General features: G+C 31.8%; 3 protein-coding genes across 3 annotated transcripts in view; 2 read left to right on the forward strand and 1 right to left on the reverse strand.

Annotated features, from left to right (window-relative positions):
* The first annotated feature begins 6,337 nt into the window (after positions 1-6,337).
* Positions 6,338-7,837, forward strand: LOC108739734 (DTW domain-containing protein 1). Its single transcript, XM_018473781.2, has 2 exons — positions 6,338-6,727; positions 7,044-7,837. The coding sequence occupies exons 1-2, from the start codon at positions 6,524-6,526 to the stop codon at positions 7,797-7,799; spliced, it is 960 nt and encodes a 319-aa protein (XP_018329283.1). The 5' UTR covers positions 6,338-6,523; the 3' UTR covers positions 7,800-7,837.
* Positions 7,838-7,896: 59 nt separating this feature from the next.
* On the reverse strand, positions 7,897-10,509 carry LOC108739732 (F-box-like/WD repeat-containing protein TBL1XR1). The gene is made up of 7 exons (XM_018473778.1): positions 10,321-10,509; positions 9,932-10,219; positions 9,469-9,749; positions 9,260-9,412; positions 9,009-9,200; positions 8,698-8,944; positions 7,897-8,409 (listed from the first exon to the last, which is right to left on the reverse strand). The coding sequence occupies exons 1-7, from the start codon at positions 10,376-10,378 to the stop codon at positions 8,156-8,158; spliced, it is 1,473 nt and encodes a 490-aa protein (XP_018329280.1). The 5' UTR covers positions 10,379-10,509; the 3' UTR covers positions 7,897-8,155.
* Positions 10,510-10,513: 4 nt separating this feature from the next.
* The window catches only part of LOC112905436 (diacylglycerol kinase eta-like), a 50,295-nt gene continuing 41,372 nt past the window's right edge, over positions 10,514-19,436 (forward strand). The window contains exons 1-2 of the mRNA XM_025977868.1: positions 10,514-10,955; positions 13,169-13,276. Coding sequence (XP_025833653.1) covers positions 10,818-10,955; positions 13,169-13,276 — 246 coding nt within the window. The 5' untranslated portion in view covers positions 10,514-10,817. The remainder of the gene's footprint in view (positions 10,956-13,168; positions 13,277-19,436) is intronic.

Below are 19,436 nucleotides of genomic sequence, written 5' to 3' on the forward strand. Positions count from 1 at the left end.
CTCCATCTGAGACTAATAATACCTTTTATGTACAAAATTAAAAGTAGAAAAATATTATAAACATGTCTTAACACATTTTTTAGGGATTCATTACCTGTTGAACATATTAATTCATATAGTAAGTATTTCGCAAAAAAGAGTAATTAATGTGGTAAGTATCATCTAAAATTCAGGAAAATCAAAAAATATATTAAAAAATGCTTTCCTATTTGTTTCTTTAGTAGGTGCATTACTTATACGTATCTACGAACAAAAAATTAAAAATTTTTGAATTATTATAAACAGCAGTGACTTCAGCTTTAAAACAATTGTTTTTCGAGGCCATAATGAACCAAAATGGCCGTAGGTACTAAACCCAGCATCTCCTTTGTAATTCATTAATTTCGAATATTGTTAAAATTTAATAGTCTATTAGTTAGTATTCAAACATCAGAATTTCACAGGGTTTACATTGTATTTCTAGTCATAAAGTATACAGCATGTAATTAATAAAATTCCATCAAAAGTTGCATTTACTCGTGCTAATTTATAGTCAGAAGCTAGAAAATCTATTAACTTTCAGCGTAGCTACTCTCATTGAAAAATTAATAATTTTATTTAATTTTATGCTACGATATATTTACAATGTAATGAACAGAGACGTGCAAAATGGTTTTCTAAAAGTATTTACATACAAAATGCAAATATTTTTTGATTTTTTATTTTAAATGTAGAATACAAAATAAATTTCTCTTATGTATTGTATAATGCTAAATACAATTTGATAATACTTTTTTCAAATAAATACTTTTTTGTAGTACACCTATTTAATTTTCTATATTTGCTTAAGTATAAAATATTATTTAGGAAAACCTTCCAGGCATGTGCTCATTTTTTAAATATTGCAGTTTTTCTAGACTAATGGTGGTGTTTGCACTATATCACCAGCTGCGAAGATTAAGTAAGATTCAAATTTTTCTGTTTAAAGTGATGGAGATATAGTTTTTCTATCATTATGTTATAGTTTCTTTAGTTCAGCAACAAATAATTCTTCTATATACTTCCTTATTTGCCTTTTGTTACCGTTTTAATTGACAAAAAGACAGTAATGCAAAAATAGTTTGTTTAGCGTGAAAGATCAGAGGCAAAATAAGGTTGCAAATAATTTTACTGATGTAAAATCAACATAAATCATTTTATATCGAAATATCTACAAACCTATTTTGTTTCTGATCTTTTACACATTGTAATAATTCGAATCGTTTTCTAAGAATTTTGGATTATACGCATTTATTAGCACACCACAATATCTTGTAGTTTTCAGTTTTAGACAGCTGGCATATATCAATTCGATATTGTTTTGCGGGCTGTTTTGTCGTAATTTCATAGAATTTCGTAGTTCCTTGCTAAAGGTACGATAAGTGGTGATTTGGGCAGGTGCTGATATCATTTTGGAACTTCAAAATTCCATGGACAATAACATTGAACGCGGAAAACAATATCGATCCAATATTTTAGATTATCCATTTCTAAGGAGTTCAGAATTTTTTAGGCTCTTTTCAGTTAAAGAATTGGAGGGCATTCATGGAATGTTTCTCTGTCCCCTTTTTACGCTTCTAATACCTTCAATGACCAATGTGAACAACTTTCATTCATCATTTTATATAATGTTTGATCGGTGATACTAGCAAAACTCTTAAAAGCAAAAATGTATTTTGCATTTTACAAATAGAAAATACGTTTGGCATTTTAAATAAAATACAAAATGCTTTTCTCAAAAAAAGTATTTAAATGCAAGATAATTTTTATTTTGTATTTGCATTTTAAATGCAAGTATTTCAAATAAATCACATCTCTGACAATGAAAGCCATTGTTTATAAATATTAGTTGCGTATGGAATATGAAGTAGTTTCAATTCATAATAAATGGTCCGTTTTTGGCGAATAAAAATATTGTATTAGACATTAGAAGTTTTTTGTATGTAGGTCGAAACGGATGAAAGCCAGGCATTTTGGGTAAGACCGCACGTCTTGCTTTAAAATTTTGTACACGTTATATTTTTACGGCCTGATTGTTGCCGAAACTGTTCATGTCTAGCGAGATTTACTGAAAAAAAAAGTACCTTGCAGTCGCCACAATTCGTTTGTTCGCTCGCTCGCTCGCTGCATGAACGGATTGCTGCGATTGTTATTATTCTCTCCTACACCACGGTGTTGCGGTGACAAATAGAGCAAATTACTAGTAAATATCAACCGTGCTAACACAAAACTAAGTACCTATACGATTCTGCATAGCGTGAGTATAAAATAAGTCTTTAAACGACCGCAAAGTAAAATTACGGTACGAATTCCAAACCGGCTACTGCTTTTTATTATTATCAAAGAAAACCACAGTTTGGGACCAAAAATGGACCACAAGGGTATTAAATATTCACAATCATTTTTTTAACTTTTCTGAATCTTAAAGTCAAAAAAGTAGGCTTTCTTGTATTTACAGTTTTCGCGCCTTTTAAGCAATTAACTAAAGGGTAGCTTACTTACGTCAATCCGTATCTAAAATTTGTTATCACCACTGAATTCTACATGCTTTTTTACATGTTTGTCATCTTTTGGAACGTTTGAAGTAGTATTTTAAAAAGTCGAAAATTTACGTGCGCGTTTTTGTGTTTACAGTTTTGAACGCCTTTTAAACAATTAATTAAGGGGTAGCTCACTTACGCTAATTCGCACCTAAAATCTGTTATCACCACTGAATTCTACATGCTTTTTTACATGTTTGTAATCCCTTTGAACGTTTGAAGTAGCATTTGAAAAAGTCGAAAATTTACGTGCGCGTTTTTGTGTTTACAGTTTTGAACGCCTTTTAAACAATTAATTAAGGGGTAGCTCACTTACGCTAATTCGCACCTAAAATCTGTTATCACCACTGAATTCTACATGCTTTTTTACATGTTTGTCATCTTTTGGAACGTTTGAAGTAGTATTTTAAAAAGTCGAAAATTTACGTGCGCGTTTTTGTGTTTACAGTTTTGAACGCCTTTTAAACAATTAATTAAGGGGTAGCTCACTTACGCTAATTCGCACCTAAAATCTGTTATCACCACTGAATTCTACATGCTTTTTTACATGTTTGTAATCCCTTTGAACGTTTGAAGTAGCATTTGAAAAAGTCGAAAATTTACGTGCGCGTTTTTGTGTTTACAGTTTTGAACGCCTTTTAAACAATTAATTAAGGGGTAGCTCACTTACGCTAATTCGCACCTAAAATCTGTTATCACCACTGAATTCTACATGCTNAAACTTGAAATAATTTTTAAAGAAACATGTCAAAATTGATATTATTACAAGTTACCCAATAAATTCTACTATTTCTATTTAAATTCAATCATTTACAATCGAAAATTATAATTTTTGTGTTACCATAAAAATTTAGTTTTCTTCGTGCAGATACCTACAGCACTAACTAAATGAAAAACATACTTTGATAAATGATCTTCTACAGTTGTTTTTTATTTAAAAAACTTTTTTAATTTGCGTGTTTTTTGTTAGTGGGGCATGATTTCGTTTTTTAATAATAAAAATAAAAGACTTGGACTGTTTTGCTGAATCGTTATGTATTGGTTACCGCTTGAAAAGAGAAAGTTACTGGGTGCTCAATAGACACGTATTACTTCTACTTATTAGTAATGGATGACCGAAGGATGGGCTGTTTACATACTTAAAAAGATCTACTTAATTTCTTCTGAGTTGGACTATTCACTTTTCTACAAAAAAAAATTAACCTGTGTAGTATGGTCTGATATTTTACAGAAACGTTTATTCGATATAAAAACACTTTCAGTAGCATATCTTTATCGAGATTTAAAGTGCTACAAATACAGATAGTACAATAAATAAATTATTCAGATTTTAGCTTTCTTTACAATTTACATATTATACCTACGACACGGTGTACTGAATATTCATAATATATCCTGCAAGAAATATGGAAAATACATAAAACTAAGTTTTAAACATTCGGTGAAGGTGCAAGGTAAGTAGTGTTGTTGCTAAACAAGGTGTAACTAGGTACAAAAAGGCATTGCATCAGTCGGGAATCAAACTCGAAACTAATGCAGTATACTTAAAACTAGTGTCCGACCGAAACTGGTTTTTACGATCAAAACCGAAACCGAATTTCGGCAACGGTCTCAGTTTCGGCCGAAACCGAAACCGAAACCGAAACNAATCTGTTATCACCACTGAATTCTACATGCTTTTTTACATGTTTGTAATCCCTTTGAACGTTTGAAGTAGCATTTGAAAAAGTCGAAAATTTACGTGCGCGTTTTTGTGTTTACAGTTTTGAACGCCTTTTAAACAATTAATTAAGGGGTAGCTCACTTACGCTAATTCGCACCTAAAATCTGTTATCACCACTGAATTCTACATGCTTTTTTACATGTTTGTAATCCCTTTGAACGTTTGAAGTAGCATTTGAAAAAGTCGAAAATTTACGTGCGCGTTTTTGTGTTTACAGTTTTGAACGCCTTTTAAACAATTAATTAAGGGGTAGCTCACTTACGCTAATTCGCACCTAAAATCTGTTATCACCACTGAATTCTACATGCTTTTTTACATGTTTGTAATCCCTTTGAACGTTTGAAGTAGCATTTGAAAAAGTCGAAAATTTACGTGCGCGTTTTTGTGTTTACAGTTTTGAACGCCTTTTAAACAATTAATTAAGGGGTAGCTCACTTACGCTAATTCGCACCTAAAATCTGTTATCACCACTGAATTCTACATGCTTTTTTACATGTTTGTAATCCCTTTGAACGTTTGAAGTAGCATTTGAAAAAGTCGAAAATTTACGTGCGCGTTTTTGTGTTTACAGTTTTGAACGCCTTTTAAACAATTAATTAAGGGGTAGCTCACTTACGCTAATTCGCACCTAAAATCTGTTATCACCACTGAATTCTACATGCTTTTTTACATGTTTGTAATCCCTTTGAACGTTTGAAGTAGCATTTGAAAAAGTCGAAAATTTACGTGCGCGTTTTTGTGTTTACAGTTTTGAACGCCTTTTAAACAATTAATTAAGGGGTAGCTCACTTACGCTAATTCGCACCTAAAATCTGTTATCACCACTGAATTCTACATGCTTTTTTACATGTTTGTAATCCCTTTGAACGTTTGAAGTAGCATTTGAAAAAGTCGAAAATTTACGTGCGCGTTTTTGTGTTTACAGTTTTGAACGCCTTTTAAACAATTAATTAAGGGGTAGCTCACTTACGCTAATTCGCACCTAAAATCTGTTATCACCACTGAATTCTACATGCTTTTTTACATGTTTGTAATCCCTTTGAACGTTTGAAGTAGCATTTGAAAAAGTCGAAAATTTACGTGCGCGTTTTTGTGTTTACAGTTTTGAACGCCTTTTAAACAATTAATTAAGGGGTAGCTCACTTACACTAATTCGCACCTAAAATCTGTTATCACCACTGAATTCTACATGCTTGTTTACATGTTTGTCATCTTTTGGAACGTTTATAGTATCTAGTATTTTAAGAAGTCGAAAATTTACGTGCGCGTTTTTGTATTTGCAGTTTTGAACGCTTTTTAAACAATTAATTAAGGGGTAGCTCACTTACACTAATTCGCACCTAAAATCTGTTATCACCACTGAATTCTACATGCTTTTTTACATGTTTGTCATCTTTTGGAACGTTTGAAGTAGTATTTTAAAAAGTCGAAAATTTACGTGCGCGTTTTTGTGTTTACAGTTTTGAACGCCTTTTAAACAATTAATTAAGGGGTAGCTCACTTACGCTAATTCGCACCTAAAATCTGTTATCACCACTGAATTCTACATGCTTTTTTACATGTTTGTAATCCCTTTGAACGTTTGAAGTAGCATTTGAAAAAGTCGAAAATTTACGTGCGCGTTTTTGTGTTTACAGTTTTACACGCTTGTTATGCAATTAAGTAAGGGGTAGCTTTTAAGCAATTAATGGGGGTTTCTAATATTTTATAAAAGTTCCTTTTGACATGATAGATTTTCAAAAAGTTTCAGCATTCTGAGGTTTTATTTTCAAGAAAAGAATGGAAAAAGTTTAGTTTTAATTTTAAACAGTTAAACTAGAGGTAACCGAATTTGAAGTTTCTGTCTGTAACTTCTGTTGCTTTTTATATTGGACACTTTTGATAACACAATAAAAAGCCTTATTATTATTATATTAATGCTTTATATATTTAAAACGTTTAATATAATTTTTATTTTCTGTTATAAAAATCCGTTAGCCCATAGGCAACTATAACTGCGCACGAGATTGCGGGGTTATCTACCACTTACCTCATTTCAAAAAGGGATTTTGTTGTCTTATGCTTGTCAGAACTGAAATAAAATGGCGTTATGTGCTCTTAAAAACACGAAGTGTCCATAACCTCAAAGTTTAAGGTTTAAACAATATAAATTAAACGACTTAAGTAAAATGCAAAACGATTGTATTTTGCAAATGTATAATCATACGTAGTTTATAAGTGTAGTGATTTAAACTTTTACAAAATGGCCTGTTCTACAGAACCTATAATAACTTCTGGAGATTTGAATATCTCACCTTTTGATGGCATGAGAATAAGTGATAACTGTTTTTTGAAAGATATGGAAGGACGACAACCGTGCCCAAAGTGTTACAAATCCAGAAAATTCTTTTGCTATACATGTTACGTGCCTATTGTAAAATTAGAGGGCAGGCTTCCTCATGTCAAAGTAAGTTATATAGGGCCTCATATACAACTCAACTTTCATTTAACTGCTAGTTTATATTCAATTATGTTGGTTTATAATCGTCCTAACACTAGCTTTAAATCATATTTATATTAATGTATATAAACCACGAAAATTACATCTTTCTTATAATGACTTGTTAATAGTTGGGCCTTTGAATTTGGCCAGTTAATAACTGACAATTTGAATTAACTACATTTCATATTTGTTTATCACATTTTTTCTAAACTTTAGGAAGGCTTAAGATTCTTAAAACATTTATAGATTGATTATTAATTATTTTGTTTTCTTACTTTAGCTTCCTGTTAAGGTAAACATAATAAAACACCGACGAGAAATAGATGGCAAAAGCACTGCAGCACATGCAGCTATTTTAGCTCCTGATGATGTGGAAGTTTTTACCTACCCTAACATCCCTAACTATGATATTCAAACTACAGTATTAGTGTACCCCAGTTATAAAGCCTCCTTAGTTTCACAACTATTTAAAGAACATTTAAGTGTTGATTTAACAACTCTGAATGACAATAAGAGGGCAGCAGTTATTTCTTTAGCAAAGGGTTTTAATCGAACAACGCTGTTAATGAAAGCAACTGAAAACTTACAAAACATCAATTGCAAAAACAGTGGTAAGTTGCCAGTGAAAACAGTTGTTTTCATTGATAGTACTTGGAGTCAAAGTAAAGGAATTTATAAGGATGAAAGAATCAAAAGCTTACCTTGTGTTGTTTTGCAAAATCGCGTTTCGCAGTTTTGGAGGCACCAAAAAGGCAGTCCAAGATGGTACTTGGCAACTATTGAAGCTGTTCATCAGTTCCTAGTTGAAATACATTTAAACATGTGGGGAGTGAACCAGGAATATGAAGGACTCAAGAGCTGTTTCCAATCTAAAGTGTTGGAGAATTCAACAAATATTTTTAAGGATAAAAGAGACAAGCTGGCTTACAATGGCCAGTATGACGATTTGTTATTTTTTTTTAAGTATATGTACCAACTCATACATAAATATTATGAACATCAAATGCTGTATGCTTATAAAAGAAGGTTGTTATGACATTAAAAAAGTAGAGATTAAAATTTTTTTATACCGTATTAATGGATTCCTTTTTACAACAAAAATATTAAAAAACAGAAAGATTAAATAAATCATATAAGTAATATCAATCTATTATTAAATGATACCTCTAAAAAATTGCAATCAGTTTCATACATATTTAGATTGTCTTAAAAATCAAACATGCAATTAAAACATTCTTTTTAACTATCACAAACATTCAATTGCTATGTAAAAAAACAGTAATGTAAAATAATTCATTTAAAGATACGAAACTGCAAGTACAAAATGTTTTGTTCAAGTTTTGTCTTAATATTAAAATCCTTACCTATACAACGTCTATAATGTCCACCTGATTACAGTTTACGTAGATCAAGTACAAAGACACTGCCGTCCGAAGCACTAGCACCTACTTTGTCACCTCTAGAGTTCCAACACACCTCGAAAATGCCCCCGGTACCTTTATAACTGTGTACTAACTGTCCAGATTGTGTAGACCAAATATGTACACATTTGTCGAAGCTACCACTTGCCAAAAATTTGCCATCGGGGCTGAACGCTACTGAATAAACAGGCTCTGTGTGCTTAGTCAGAGTGTGGATACAAGCACCTATGAATAAAATAAATATATGATTATAAACTGCTGTGGCATTTTTATTCTTTCAACTTGTACCAATTTCATATCATTCAATGATTATTGTTTAACTTTAAGATTGGCAACTTTTGCGAAAAATTACTTTAATAAATTTTAGAAATGAGGAATGTAAGGAAAACTCAAACATTCTTGTTTTATAAGAAAATTGTTAAGTATGAACGTATCTTGTACATTTTGTTTAAAACAGTTAAATAAAACTTTCTTAAATGCTTCACGTTATTTCAACATTATTTAATGATTTACCTCTTTCAACATCCCAAAGTCGAACAGTTGAATCAAAACTGGCAGAAGCTAAGATCAAATTCATATTTGGATTTTGAGTTCCAGGACCTGTGGGTGACCACTTTATTGTGTAAATTTCCTTTGAATGAGCTTGTAAATCATGCACACAAGTATCCTGTTTCATGGACCATATTTTTAATGTCATATCATCTGAGCATGATGCCAGTAAGTTGCCTTGTGGATCCCATTTAATAGCATTAACTTCATTCTAAACCAGAATTAGTGTATTTTAGTTATAATAAAGACTTAGCAAAATAATAGTATTCACTTACAGTGTGCCCCTGGAAAGATTTAATTGGTTTATCCATTGACAATCTGCAAACATGTATGCACTGATCTGTAGAACAACTTGCAAATGAGTTATTTGTTTGCCAGTCAACATCTAAAGCTGGAGCTGAATGAAAACTGAACTGCTGAGTACACTGCCCACTTGCTGCATCCCAAATTATTGTTGTTTTATCCACCTAAGGTTTACAGAAAAGTTTATTCTAAGTTTGACAAATTAGTAAGATAATACACATACTCCTGCTGAAAGTATGTAGTTGCCCTTTTTGTTCCATTTAAGGGCAAAGATGGGACCCTTGTGCTGTCCTAATGTGCTAGCCAGTCTTCCATCAGTGGTCCAAATTCTTGCATAGCCATCATAACTGCCAGTTGCCAGTAAACTTCCAATACACTGAAAATACAGATTTGATAATATTTGTGCAAGTACATGATTTACATGTTTCTTACATTCCAGTCTAAAGATGTAACATCTTTATTGCTGGGAACTTCTGTACCTCCCTTTTGAATGCAATGTCTTAAAACTAATTGATTAGGACTTGTTGTATTATCTGTCATATCCCATATTCTGGCTGTACTATCTCCAGATCCACTAGCCAAAAGATCAGTTGTTGGATTCCAAGCACAAATGAACACTTCAGATTCATGTCCTCTAAGAATAGTTGCCTTTGATGATGGTATTTCAATTGAGGTATCCACTTCCATGCTCTCATTTTGAGTTGAAACAACAGCTAAAACAGAAACATACACATTAAACCAAGAAAATTATACATCTATGACTTAAATTTCTAACATCAACATGATCGTTTTCTCACCTTTATTTGCTGCTGTAGCATTGCAATAACAAATATAAATTCAGAATAAATTGAGTGATTCAGTAAAAATAATACTCCAAGTTTAGTGTCTAACTCACCTTCTTCTCCATTAGTATCTGTAATTTCAGATTTGATATTTTGTTTCTGTTGATTCTGTTGGTTCTGCCTGCTGGCCACTACATCTGGCATAACAGCATCAATGAGACTTAAACTTTCAACTAATCTTTGTTCTGTGCCATCTTCACCAATGCTTATTTCTGCTTCTGTATATTGTAGGCCCTTTTGTAAGATACTCAGCAGTGCAGCTGGAGGCACCAAAGCTCCATTTATATTTGATTGAGATATATGGGATTCTATTCCGAATGTGTAAGCAGAATGTTGAAAACCTATATAATATTTATTTTTTAGAACAAACATTGTTATAATTCATAATTTTGCAAAAATTCATAGTATGATAATATGTGTAAACAAACGCCAATTCGCATACCTGACTCTTGAAGATATCTGTACACAAGAAAATTAACTTCATCGCTTGAAAAACTCATTTTAAATATCTCGATTAGTAAAACTATACTAAATAATGTTTTAAATTAACCAGAAATATTTCTGGGTTTACACACAAAGTAATCTTAACATAACCACAATAGATAAACTCTCAAACTTATCACGCCATCTTCTGAAGTATTTGGCAGGTTTGAAAAGTATAACGTTGCCAACATAATTTTTTTATTGATATACAAATTGTAAAATATGCCTGTATGCATCAAAAACGCATTTCCGGTTTTATAATGGCGGTTGAATATGCAATAAAACTAAAAAAGTTATTATTTTCTAACATTTTTACTTATAATGCATGATTTTTTAAAATGCAGGGCATTATGCTACAAATACGGCAACTTTGTATGAATAAATTCCTCAAGTGAAAGCTACCAAAGCTCCAACTAGCACCAAAAAGCTCAAATGCTCTAAAAATGGCGTGGTAGAATGGCGTCTGGTAAAAGAAACGTTAAAGACGATAGTGTTTCGCCGGTTTGTGAAGATTCGTCTGAGAGCGAAATTGAAGCTGAACCTGCAAAATCGTTCCACAGACGATTATCAACAAATCACGATTTAAAATGTTCGGTATGTCAGTGTGAAATTTGCCTTACAATTTCAGCGCTGCCTTGACCGCCCTTCCAAAAGGGGTAGCTTACGGTTTTATTTTTGTTGGGATCTAGTAGGTGTGGTGTGAATTAACCCCGTATTTATAGTAAGCTAAGAATGTTCATTTTTGTGAAATATTTTAGCATTATGTTATTATTTAAATTGTAATTTTATTATTAATTGCTAGTTGTAATTCGAGTTGTTCAGCACTGTTTGTTATTCTGTTCCACGAAATCTTTGTGTATTTCTTTGAAATCGAATGTAATTTCCTATTTGTGCATGTTTTTTTTAAATATACGTTTTACTTTTCATTGTTTTATTTCTTGCATGAGAGTCTGAATGAACGTCGAAAAAAAAAAAAAGATAAAGTAACTTAAAAAAAAAATGAAAATAAACACTATTTGAGAAAAATTTATTCGAATTGGCCCTGACATGTTTTCTGCTTGAAATTCAATAAAAAAGTACCTATTAAAAAAGTGCGGAAGTGCGGTATTACAATACATACATAAATCTATTGTTCTTATACTCGCATAAATCTGCATTTTTTATTCTCAAAATAACAAACAACGCAGTCTCGAAATATTGGCCTGACTCCAACAAGGAAGTAATGATTCAAACAACAACGCGCTTAAATACTATTATTTTTAAAAGTACCCATTAAGATTCAATTTTACTTCTAAAACAAGATACTATTTACGTAGTTAGATAAAAACTTAACGAAGTAGTGNGTTGTAGTTCAAATACTTATTGGCAGTCAGAAAAAATTGTATCTGAATTTTGGATTTCCTCATAATCTGTAATGTGAGTCCTTAAATCTTTGAAGGGAGGGGATTGCTAACTATTTTAATTTATTTGGCATTGTGTCAATAGGTTAAAACTAATTAGTGGAAGACATTTTTCAAGAATAAACCAAATATTATTTTGAATAAAAAAGTGGTAAGAGATAATATTCGATTTATTTCCAGATATTATTTTCTAGTACTTCATTCCTGTGCGTATCAATAACAACTGCAATTAATAATTAAAAATACAAGTAGCAAAACGTACTAAAAAAAGCCTAATTAATTTAAATAACCAAATTAGCAAAGATAATCAAAAGGATATCTAACAGACAAAAGGTTCACGATAAATAGAAATTACACATTTTGCTCAAGAAAAAATGCATAATTTTTCTTTCAGAATCTTTTGAACAAAGTGTAAGACCTCTCAAAATTGTTAAATTACATTTATATATTTAATATATGTTACTCTATTATTTATGATTAAAGATGACTGCATGAACGAGATTATAAATATGATTTTATAGAATAGTGCATAACAAAAAGATAAAGAATTTTTGATAGTGTAGAGAGATAATCATATGAGTTCGTCAATGAGTGGTATAGACAAAAGTATTCGTCATAAATTGTAGAAAAGATTAAAAAACAAGAAAACTTTGATGCTTTTAAGAAAATGGTCCATTATCTTCAAAACATCTTAGAGAATGGAATTTATCCAAGAAAACATTGCAAGGAGTTATAACAACTTTCATTGTTATACCTTGAAGGTTGGTTTCAAAATAATTTCCCATTTAGGGTTCCAGGGGCCTTCCATCAAGCAAGATGGATGACAAAAGTCATATATGCACTGAAAATTGTTTTATTCACCCAACAGTTACTGAATTTTCCTGGTATTGCAAAAAAGGAACTGAATGGAATGAAACAAATAGGACATTTCGTATGTTTAGTGTAAAATTTCATTTCTCATCCATACTTTTCATCTGCGCAACCCCTTAATATTGTCCAATCTTGTTGAAATTGTCAATATATATTACTAAGTTTAGGGAGACTTCAAAACCGAGCAAAGTTTGGAAAAATATCAATTTTTTTTACTCCTAACAAACTGAAACACTCTAATACATATTAAAAGCTTTCGTCAATCACCTTTATGGTGGAATCATCGGAATATTGCTATTATCAAATAGGACAAAGGCAATCCACCCAGTTTCATTCAAACCAATTCAGCTGTTAATTAGTAAGAGACTAACTGTAACATCCAAATATATACCGAATTTACGAAGATATGGCTGTGTAAATTGATTAATGACGAATGGTTTTTTTCTTTAATACCACAATTGTTTGTTTTCCTTTTCCAATTTATTTTGATACTTGTTAGTTACTGTGGACGCAATTAAATTTAATTTCGATTTTCAGGCTCCGGTAAAAGAAGGATACCTGCTGAAGCAGACGTCCTTTCAAAGATGGAAAAGACGATACTTCAAATTGCGAGGACGCAAACTCTACTACGCCAAAGATAAAAAGGTAAGCTATAAATGGAAAGCAAAATGCTTGGAAAATTGCTACCGTTTTATCGCAATTTTACCTTTTTAAAAGAGATGTAAATATGAAGCTAAAAATAAAAAATGCAAATATTGACGCTCTTTTAGGAAACGAAAAACATAGTTGTTTTCCTCTTCCTGCTTTGACTTCTATCTGGTGTACGTAATTGAAAAGAATTTCTTATTGAATTTTTTTGGTAGATGACTCTGTTTTTAACTTGTATCTTTCTATTGATGGAAAAGATCATAATTCTCAACATCATCATGCAGAACGCAAAATTCGTATCTGAAAGATTGCTTTAATTCTTTGACGATTTTTGGTTTTAGAACGGGAGAGGGGTGAGGACCTGGGGGCCGTGGGGACCAAAAAAATTACTATATCGGGGAAATCGCTTGCAGAAATTCCATGAAAATCATTGGCTTGTGAACTCTAATCTTATCGTGTTGAAATCATAAGTAGTCAATGTTAATTTCATAAGACAAAAACTTTCATAGACTTTCTACGAATGATTTTTCCTCGATGTGTGATTTCCCGACATGTCGAATTTCCCTGGCGTCCAAACCCACCCCATCTGATTTCTTTCATTGGGACTATCTGAAGTCTGAATTGTTTGTCAACTAACCAGGAACTGTCTAAAATTAAAGGAATCCAAATCCATTGGAAATGAGAGTCATGACAAAGTTTACAGATCGCCTGGAAAATTGTACTGCATTTTCCTTTTCTCAATAATATTTTATGGATTTCTTTACCTATTGTGCTTATGCTCAGTACTGTATGATCAAAATTGAAAATTTGAGAAGGTTTTAAAATTCGTCCATTTTGGTTTTACCATCCTGTGTATTAAAAATATTTTGGCGAAAGAAAAAATGGAAGAAACGATGGAATTCAATAAGAAATAGACGAGATAGTTTGGTAGGACACCTTCTCAGGCATGAAGGGCTAGTCAAGATAATAAAAGTCTTATGACTGACGACCTTATTATGTACATGATTCCAAATTACTTGCATAAATCAAGTATCATATTCATCACCTAGATTTTTGTCAATCAGCTACATCGTTATACAAAAGGGTTGTAATTTAAATCTATATTATTTAACTTCAACAATCAATCAACAGAATTCCATGTTGTAGTTCAAATACTTATTGGCAGTCAGAAAAAATTGTATCTGAATTTTGGATTTCCTCATAATCTGTAATGTGAGTCCTTAAATCTTTGAAGGGAGGGGATTGTCATAATCCCCCTAGTATATACACCCAACTAAATGTAAGGAAATTGTATTGAAACGACAGTATTTAAACGCCAAAACCAATAGTTTTATAGAAACTTTTTTTTTAATTACTAGAGAAAAGTCGTTTTATAATTTCTTTTTGCATACTTCCTTGTTTTGAAATGTTTTTCCGGCTAATAAACTATGTCCTACATGAATGAAACTTTCCTCTAGGATTATTATTTTACAAGATATAAGCTAAAAAGGAAAAACACGCCGAATTTTCCTCTTATTTCAATAAACAATTTGACTGGACTGTATGGTTCCTGTGAAAACGTTCGTGTCTCTTCTACGTCACAATTAGCTCGTATAGATGCTACGGTTGAGTTGGAGTAAATTTGGGTGATGACGTCGTTTGGGGGTAGTTACTACTCTATGACGGTTTGGATGCGTCGCCGTAGAGGTCATCGTAGTAAGCGACAGCCCACCAAAACATTTCAGATGTGTAACGACACAACCCCCGAGCAATGTTGTTCGCTTTGTCTGTCGCGCACGAGAGGTTTCGTACTCGCGGTTAAGGGATTTCCTTGCTAGTCACGACCGGCGTCGCGCTTTTCCACGCGTGCGTCTTGTAAGCGGGGCTTTTCCGACATCGAACGGTGAAAATTCGGGGGGTAGTTTGGTGGGGGTGAAATGCATACCGTGGCACAACCGTGTCGCGTTAACGTAACGTTTCAGTTGTCAAAACGACTTTGTGTGTTGCGGAAGTATATTTATAAAACCCAGACAATCGTCTAAAGCAATAGAGTACGAAACTTAAATAAAACATACAAAAACATGACGTTTCCGATTTAATGATACATTTATAATGTATAATATATAAAGAAAAAGACAATTTTCTTCGATTCAAATAATTATTTACTCGAATTTTGTTTAATCAAGTTTTGAGTTTACACCGGGCAGGTAAGGGGTAGTTTATTAGAATAGAAAAAAATCACTTTTCTCTTACATGTTTCACTTATACTAGTCCTTTTTATCCATTGTCTATCGTATTAGAACAACAAAATTATTTCTACGTACAGCACGTTTAAGTTACAACATGACAATAAAGTTTGCAAAAAGAGAACCTAAAACTCTCAAACTTTAGAAAACTTCCGATGGTACTTCGTTCCATAGTTTATAAACTCTTTATGTGTACATACATTACTTTTGATGCACAGTGTAACTTTGCAAAACTATTTTTTTTTAAGGGGTAGACGTTCACGTTTTAAAATCGGTCAGTTTTAGAACAAAATTACGTTGGGTTTTAAGGATACTTTGTATTCCTGCCTTTTTTTAATTGAATGGATACATTTAAAACGCTTAGAAAGTATATCCATGGAATAATTATAGTATAAATGTTGTCTATGATGAATAACATTCTTTAGAGTTTTACAAATTAATATGAAATAAATTTTGACCCTGCGCCTCCACCAAATTTTTTGGGTATTTATTTTGTAGTGTTCTATTTCTTATGCGAAATTATCACATTTGAAAAACTCTTTAAGCATTATGTTCTTTTGCTTTTTGAAATTCCAATCAAATATTGTGATCTACAATTTCCACTAAGCAAGAACATTTTTAAAAAGAATTATATTGGGTTTTAAGAATATTTTGTATTACTGTTTTTCTTAATTGAATGGATACATTTAAAACGCTTAGAAAGTATATTCATGGAATAATTATGGTATAAATGTTGTCTAGGATGAATTACATTCTTTAGAATTTTACAAATTAATGATATAAATTTTGACCCGGCGCCTCCACCAAAATTTATATTATAGTTTAAAACTCTTTAAACATTATATTCTTTTGCTATTTGTTTATAGTAAACAATTATGGTGTAAACACGGACATCAAAGGGTTATTAACTTGTCTATTTCTTAAATTATTCGGAAACATCTGCAGGGTACATATTTCTCAAAGAATCCAAAATTGATTATTGATATCAATTAAACACTTAATTATATTTGTTAGTATTGATTATATTATGACGGAAAGTATATTAAACTATTTTATAACAACTACCGATCCTAATAACCTCAAAGGAATATTTTGTTCCAGTCTGCGAACAGGTGATTTGGTTACCCCTGTAGGATTACTTGTGTAGTTATATAATGATTTAATAATAACAATAAAGAGCTTCTAATAATCAATTTTGATAATTACAAAGAATTGAGTCAAATTATACCAAATTCATTAAACTTTTTATAAAACTATTTCAATTCAATTTAAAGTTTAATAATTAGTTGCTTCAAATGTTGCCTTTTTATAATAACATTTCAAAGACTTCGCAATTCCGTGATTGTTTCTGAATGATAAAAACCATATATGAGTTGAAATTCCGATCAAATATTCATCATCGTAAGGTCGTCAGTCCTAAGACTGATTGGACACGTACCTCCACTCTTTCCTATCCTGAGCTAAACTTCGCATTTCCCTAACACTAGAGCAACCCACGTCCTTAACTATTTGCGAACAGTAATCTAATCTAGGTCTACCTCTACCCCTCCTAACTGCTGTTTCTGCCACTAATATGTCTCTGACTAGACCTTCATGCATGAAAAAGTGTCCTACCAACCTATCTCGCCTATTTTTTATTGACTTCCATAGAGTCCTCTGTTCCCCTATTCTTTCCAATACCTCTTCATTTCTAACCTTTTCTACCCACGATATCTTCATCATCCGCCTATAACACCACATTTCGAACGCTTCTAACCTTTTCTTTTCCGCCGCGCCCACTGTCCATGTTTCGCACCCGTACATTGCCGTGATCCAAACATACACCTTTAATAACCTTTTTCGAATTTCTTTCATCTAAAATTTCGACTAAGTAGGTACAATTTTAAAAACCTTATAAGCATTTTTCTTATCTCAATAAAGGTTTTTTTTCCAGAACCTTTATGTATATGGCGCATGATCCTTCTTGTTTAATGCGCTTTCATCCTATTCGGATATACGAAAGTGCTTGCAGAGATGACAAAATTTTTTCCAAGCTTCGAAACACATTTGTGGTCGTTCGAAGTGTTAGCGTCAAGTATTATCCCGATCACAATCGAAATAAAACGTATAATAGCGGAGATGTAAAATGTAAACGGGTATCCCTCGGGATTCTCGCATATCCAAACGCATACATATATTGCCAATGATAATAGGGACACTCCAGAAGTTATCATTGTAAAAATACCGTTCCAGCTTTATCGAATTATTTCGCTTTGCTGAACACCTTTTCCCAAACTTAAAACATGTATAACGTGTAAACGATTTCAGCTTGTACTATTTACAAATTTTATAAAGTACTACAAACGACGCAGTAAACGCCATCTGTAGCACGATGCTATATTTTAGGATTACGTATGCTCCAACAAGGTCCACTTGTGTGGATATCTACGTAGCCAACTTCAACGTGATAGGCACGTTAGCTTAATCGAATAAAATAATATAATACAGACCACTTGGAATTATTTTATTTATAAATTTTTTATGTTTGGTTAACACAGTGGCTAGTTGCATATGGAGGAGAACAGACTTCTGCTTACGCTTCCGCAATTACAGAAGTTCCGCATACATTTTCACATCCGCTTCTGCATCTGGTTCCGCGTTTTTATAACGAAAGCTTATCGGAACTTAACAAAATGTTATTTCTCATATTTTTGAAAATCAATGTTTCAGAACAATAAAGCAAGTAGTAAAAATTTATTGCTTTTATCTGTTGAGTGGACTGGGCCGTTTTCACAACAGAATTTCAGCGACCCCTTTTTATGTCGCATGAACGAAAATGTATGGTATGGTGATTGGGTGATTGTCTACGAAAATATCAGCTGATGTTTGTCTTATCAAACCCTTAAATTTATTGAATTAAGTTGCATTTATTGAGCATATATTACTCTATTATTTATATGTAAAGATTTTTGAAGGTATTTGTACGAATTCTATGAGGTATTTCTCAAAAGATTTTTATGATTGCATGTAGATAACAATAAAATATGCCAATTATGTTAATTATTCAAATTGGAATATCCCTAGCATGTGGCGATTAACCCGCCATTAGGATGTATGTGATACGCCTATTGAACAGCTGAAATTGTTTTATATCATAAAAAGTTTTAGATTAAACACTTGTTTCAGCAAATAAAATAATTCCATTTATTTAAACGTCAAAAAATAAAAGTTTTCAAACAAAATTTTTATTGATACATTTATAACTCATGTTAAATTCCAGCAACTTGAAAATTGGACAGTTCTTCAACTGTATTTAAAACATTTTTCATTTTTAAAGAGAATATCAAAACAAATTTACGAAAAATTTAGCAAAAATTACTTCTTTCCCGATATACTGAAAATACATGACGCTTATTTTCATATTTACAAACTTTTCCTTTTTAAATAATAGTTAAAGAAATTTAGTATTGCACAAAATGTAGTAAACGACAAATTGTACGAGCCAAACCCGCAAAATTTAATTCGGGGAAGCTCAAACATTTGAAATGAAAGTCGAACTTGTCTCAAAAATAAAGTTTCAAGTTAATTTTCTAAAGTGATAAGGGCGGTTACTTTTGAAAAGATAAAATACATGAAACTTCCAAAGTCCATCACTAATGGAAACGATTGAATTAAAGTAGGTATATATAAAGAGCAATTTCTTAAACCACTTCGAAACAAAAACTTTTGTAATAGAATGGGATATTTTTAAATATTTTTACAGAAAAGGTTAATACTACAATACATTGTATGGAGTTACAGGTAGTAATCACTACATAGTATAAAACAAAGTCGCTTTCCTGCTGTCTGTCCCTATGTATGCTTAAATCTTTAAAACTACGCAACGGATTTTGATGCGGTTTTTTTTAAAAGATAGATTGATTCAAGAGGAATATTTTTTTTAAATAAACATT

Source organism: Agrilus planipennis, unplaced genomic scaffold, assembly GCF_000699045.2.
Source record: "Agrilus planipennis isolate EAB-ADULT unplaced genomic scaffold, Apla_2.0 scaffold240, whole genome shotgun sequence".
In the NCBI taxonomy this organism is placed as follows: Eukaryota; Metazoa; Arthropoda; class Insecta; order Coleoptera; family Buprestidae; genus Agrilus; species Agrilus planipennis.

Excerpts from the sequence above, each read along its gene's own strand:
- LOC108739734 (XM_018473781.2), top strand. The coding sequence starts at position 6,524 with ATGGCCTGTTCTACAGAACCTATAATAACTTCTGGAGATTTGAATATC. Across the intron at positions 6,728-7,043 it reads GCAGGCTTCCTCATGTCAAA|CTTCCTGTTAAGGTAAACAT; the intron begins GTAAGTTATATA and ends TTCTTACTTTAG.
- LOC108739732 (XM_018473778.1), bottom strand. The coding sequence starts at position 10,378 with ATGAGTTTTTCAAGCGATGAAGTTAATTTTCTTGTGTACAGATATCTT. Across the intron at positions 9,413-9,468 it reads TTACATCTTTAGACTGGAAT|TGTATTGGAAGTTTACTGGC; the intron begins GTAAGAAACATG and ends CTGTATTTTCAG. Across the intron at positions 8,410-8,697 it reads ACTTTGGGATGTTGAAAGAG|GTGCTTGTATCCACACTCTG; the intron begins GTAAATCATTAA and ends TTTTATTCATAG.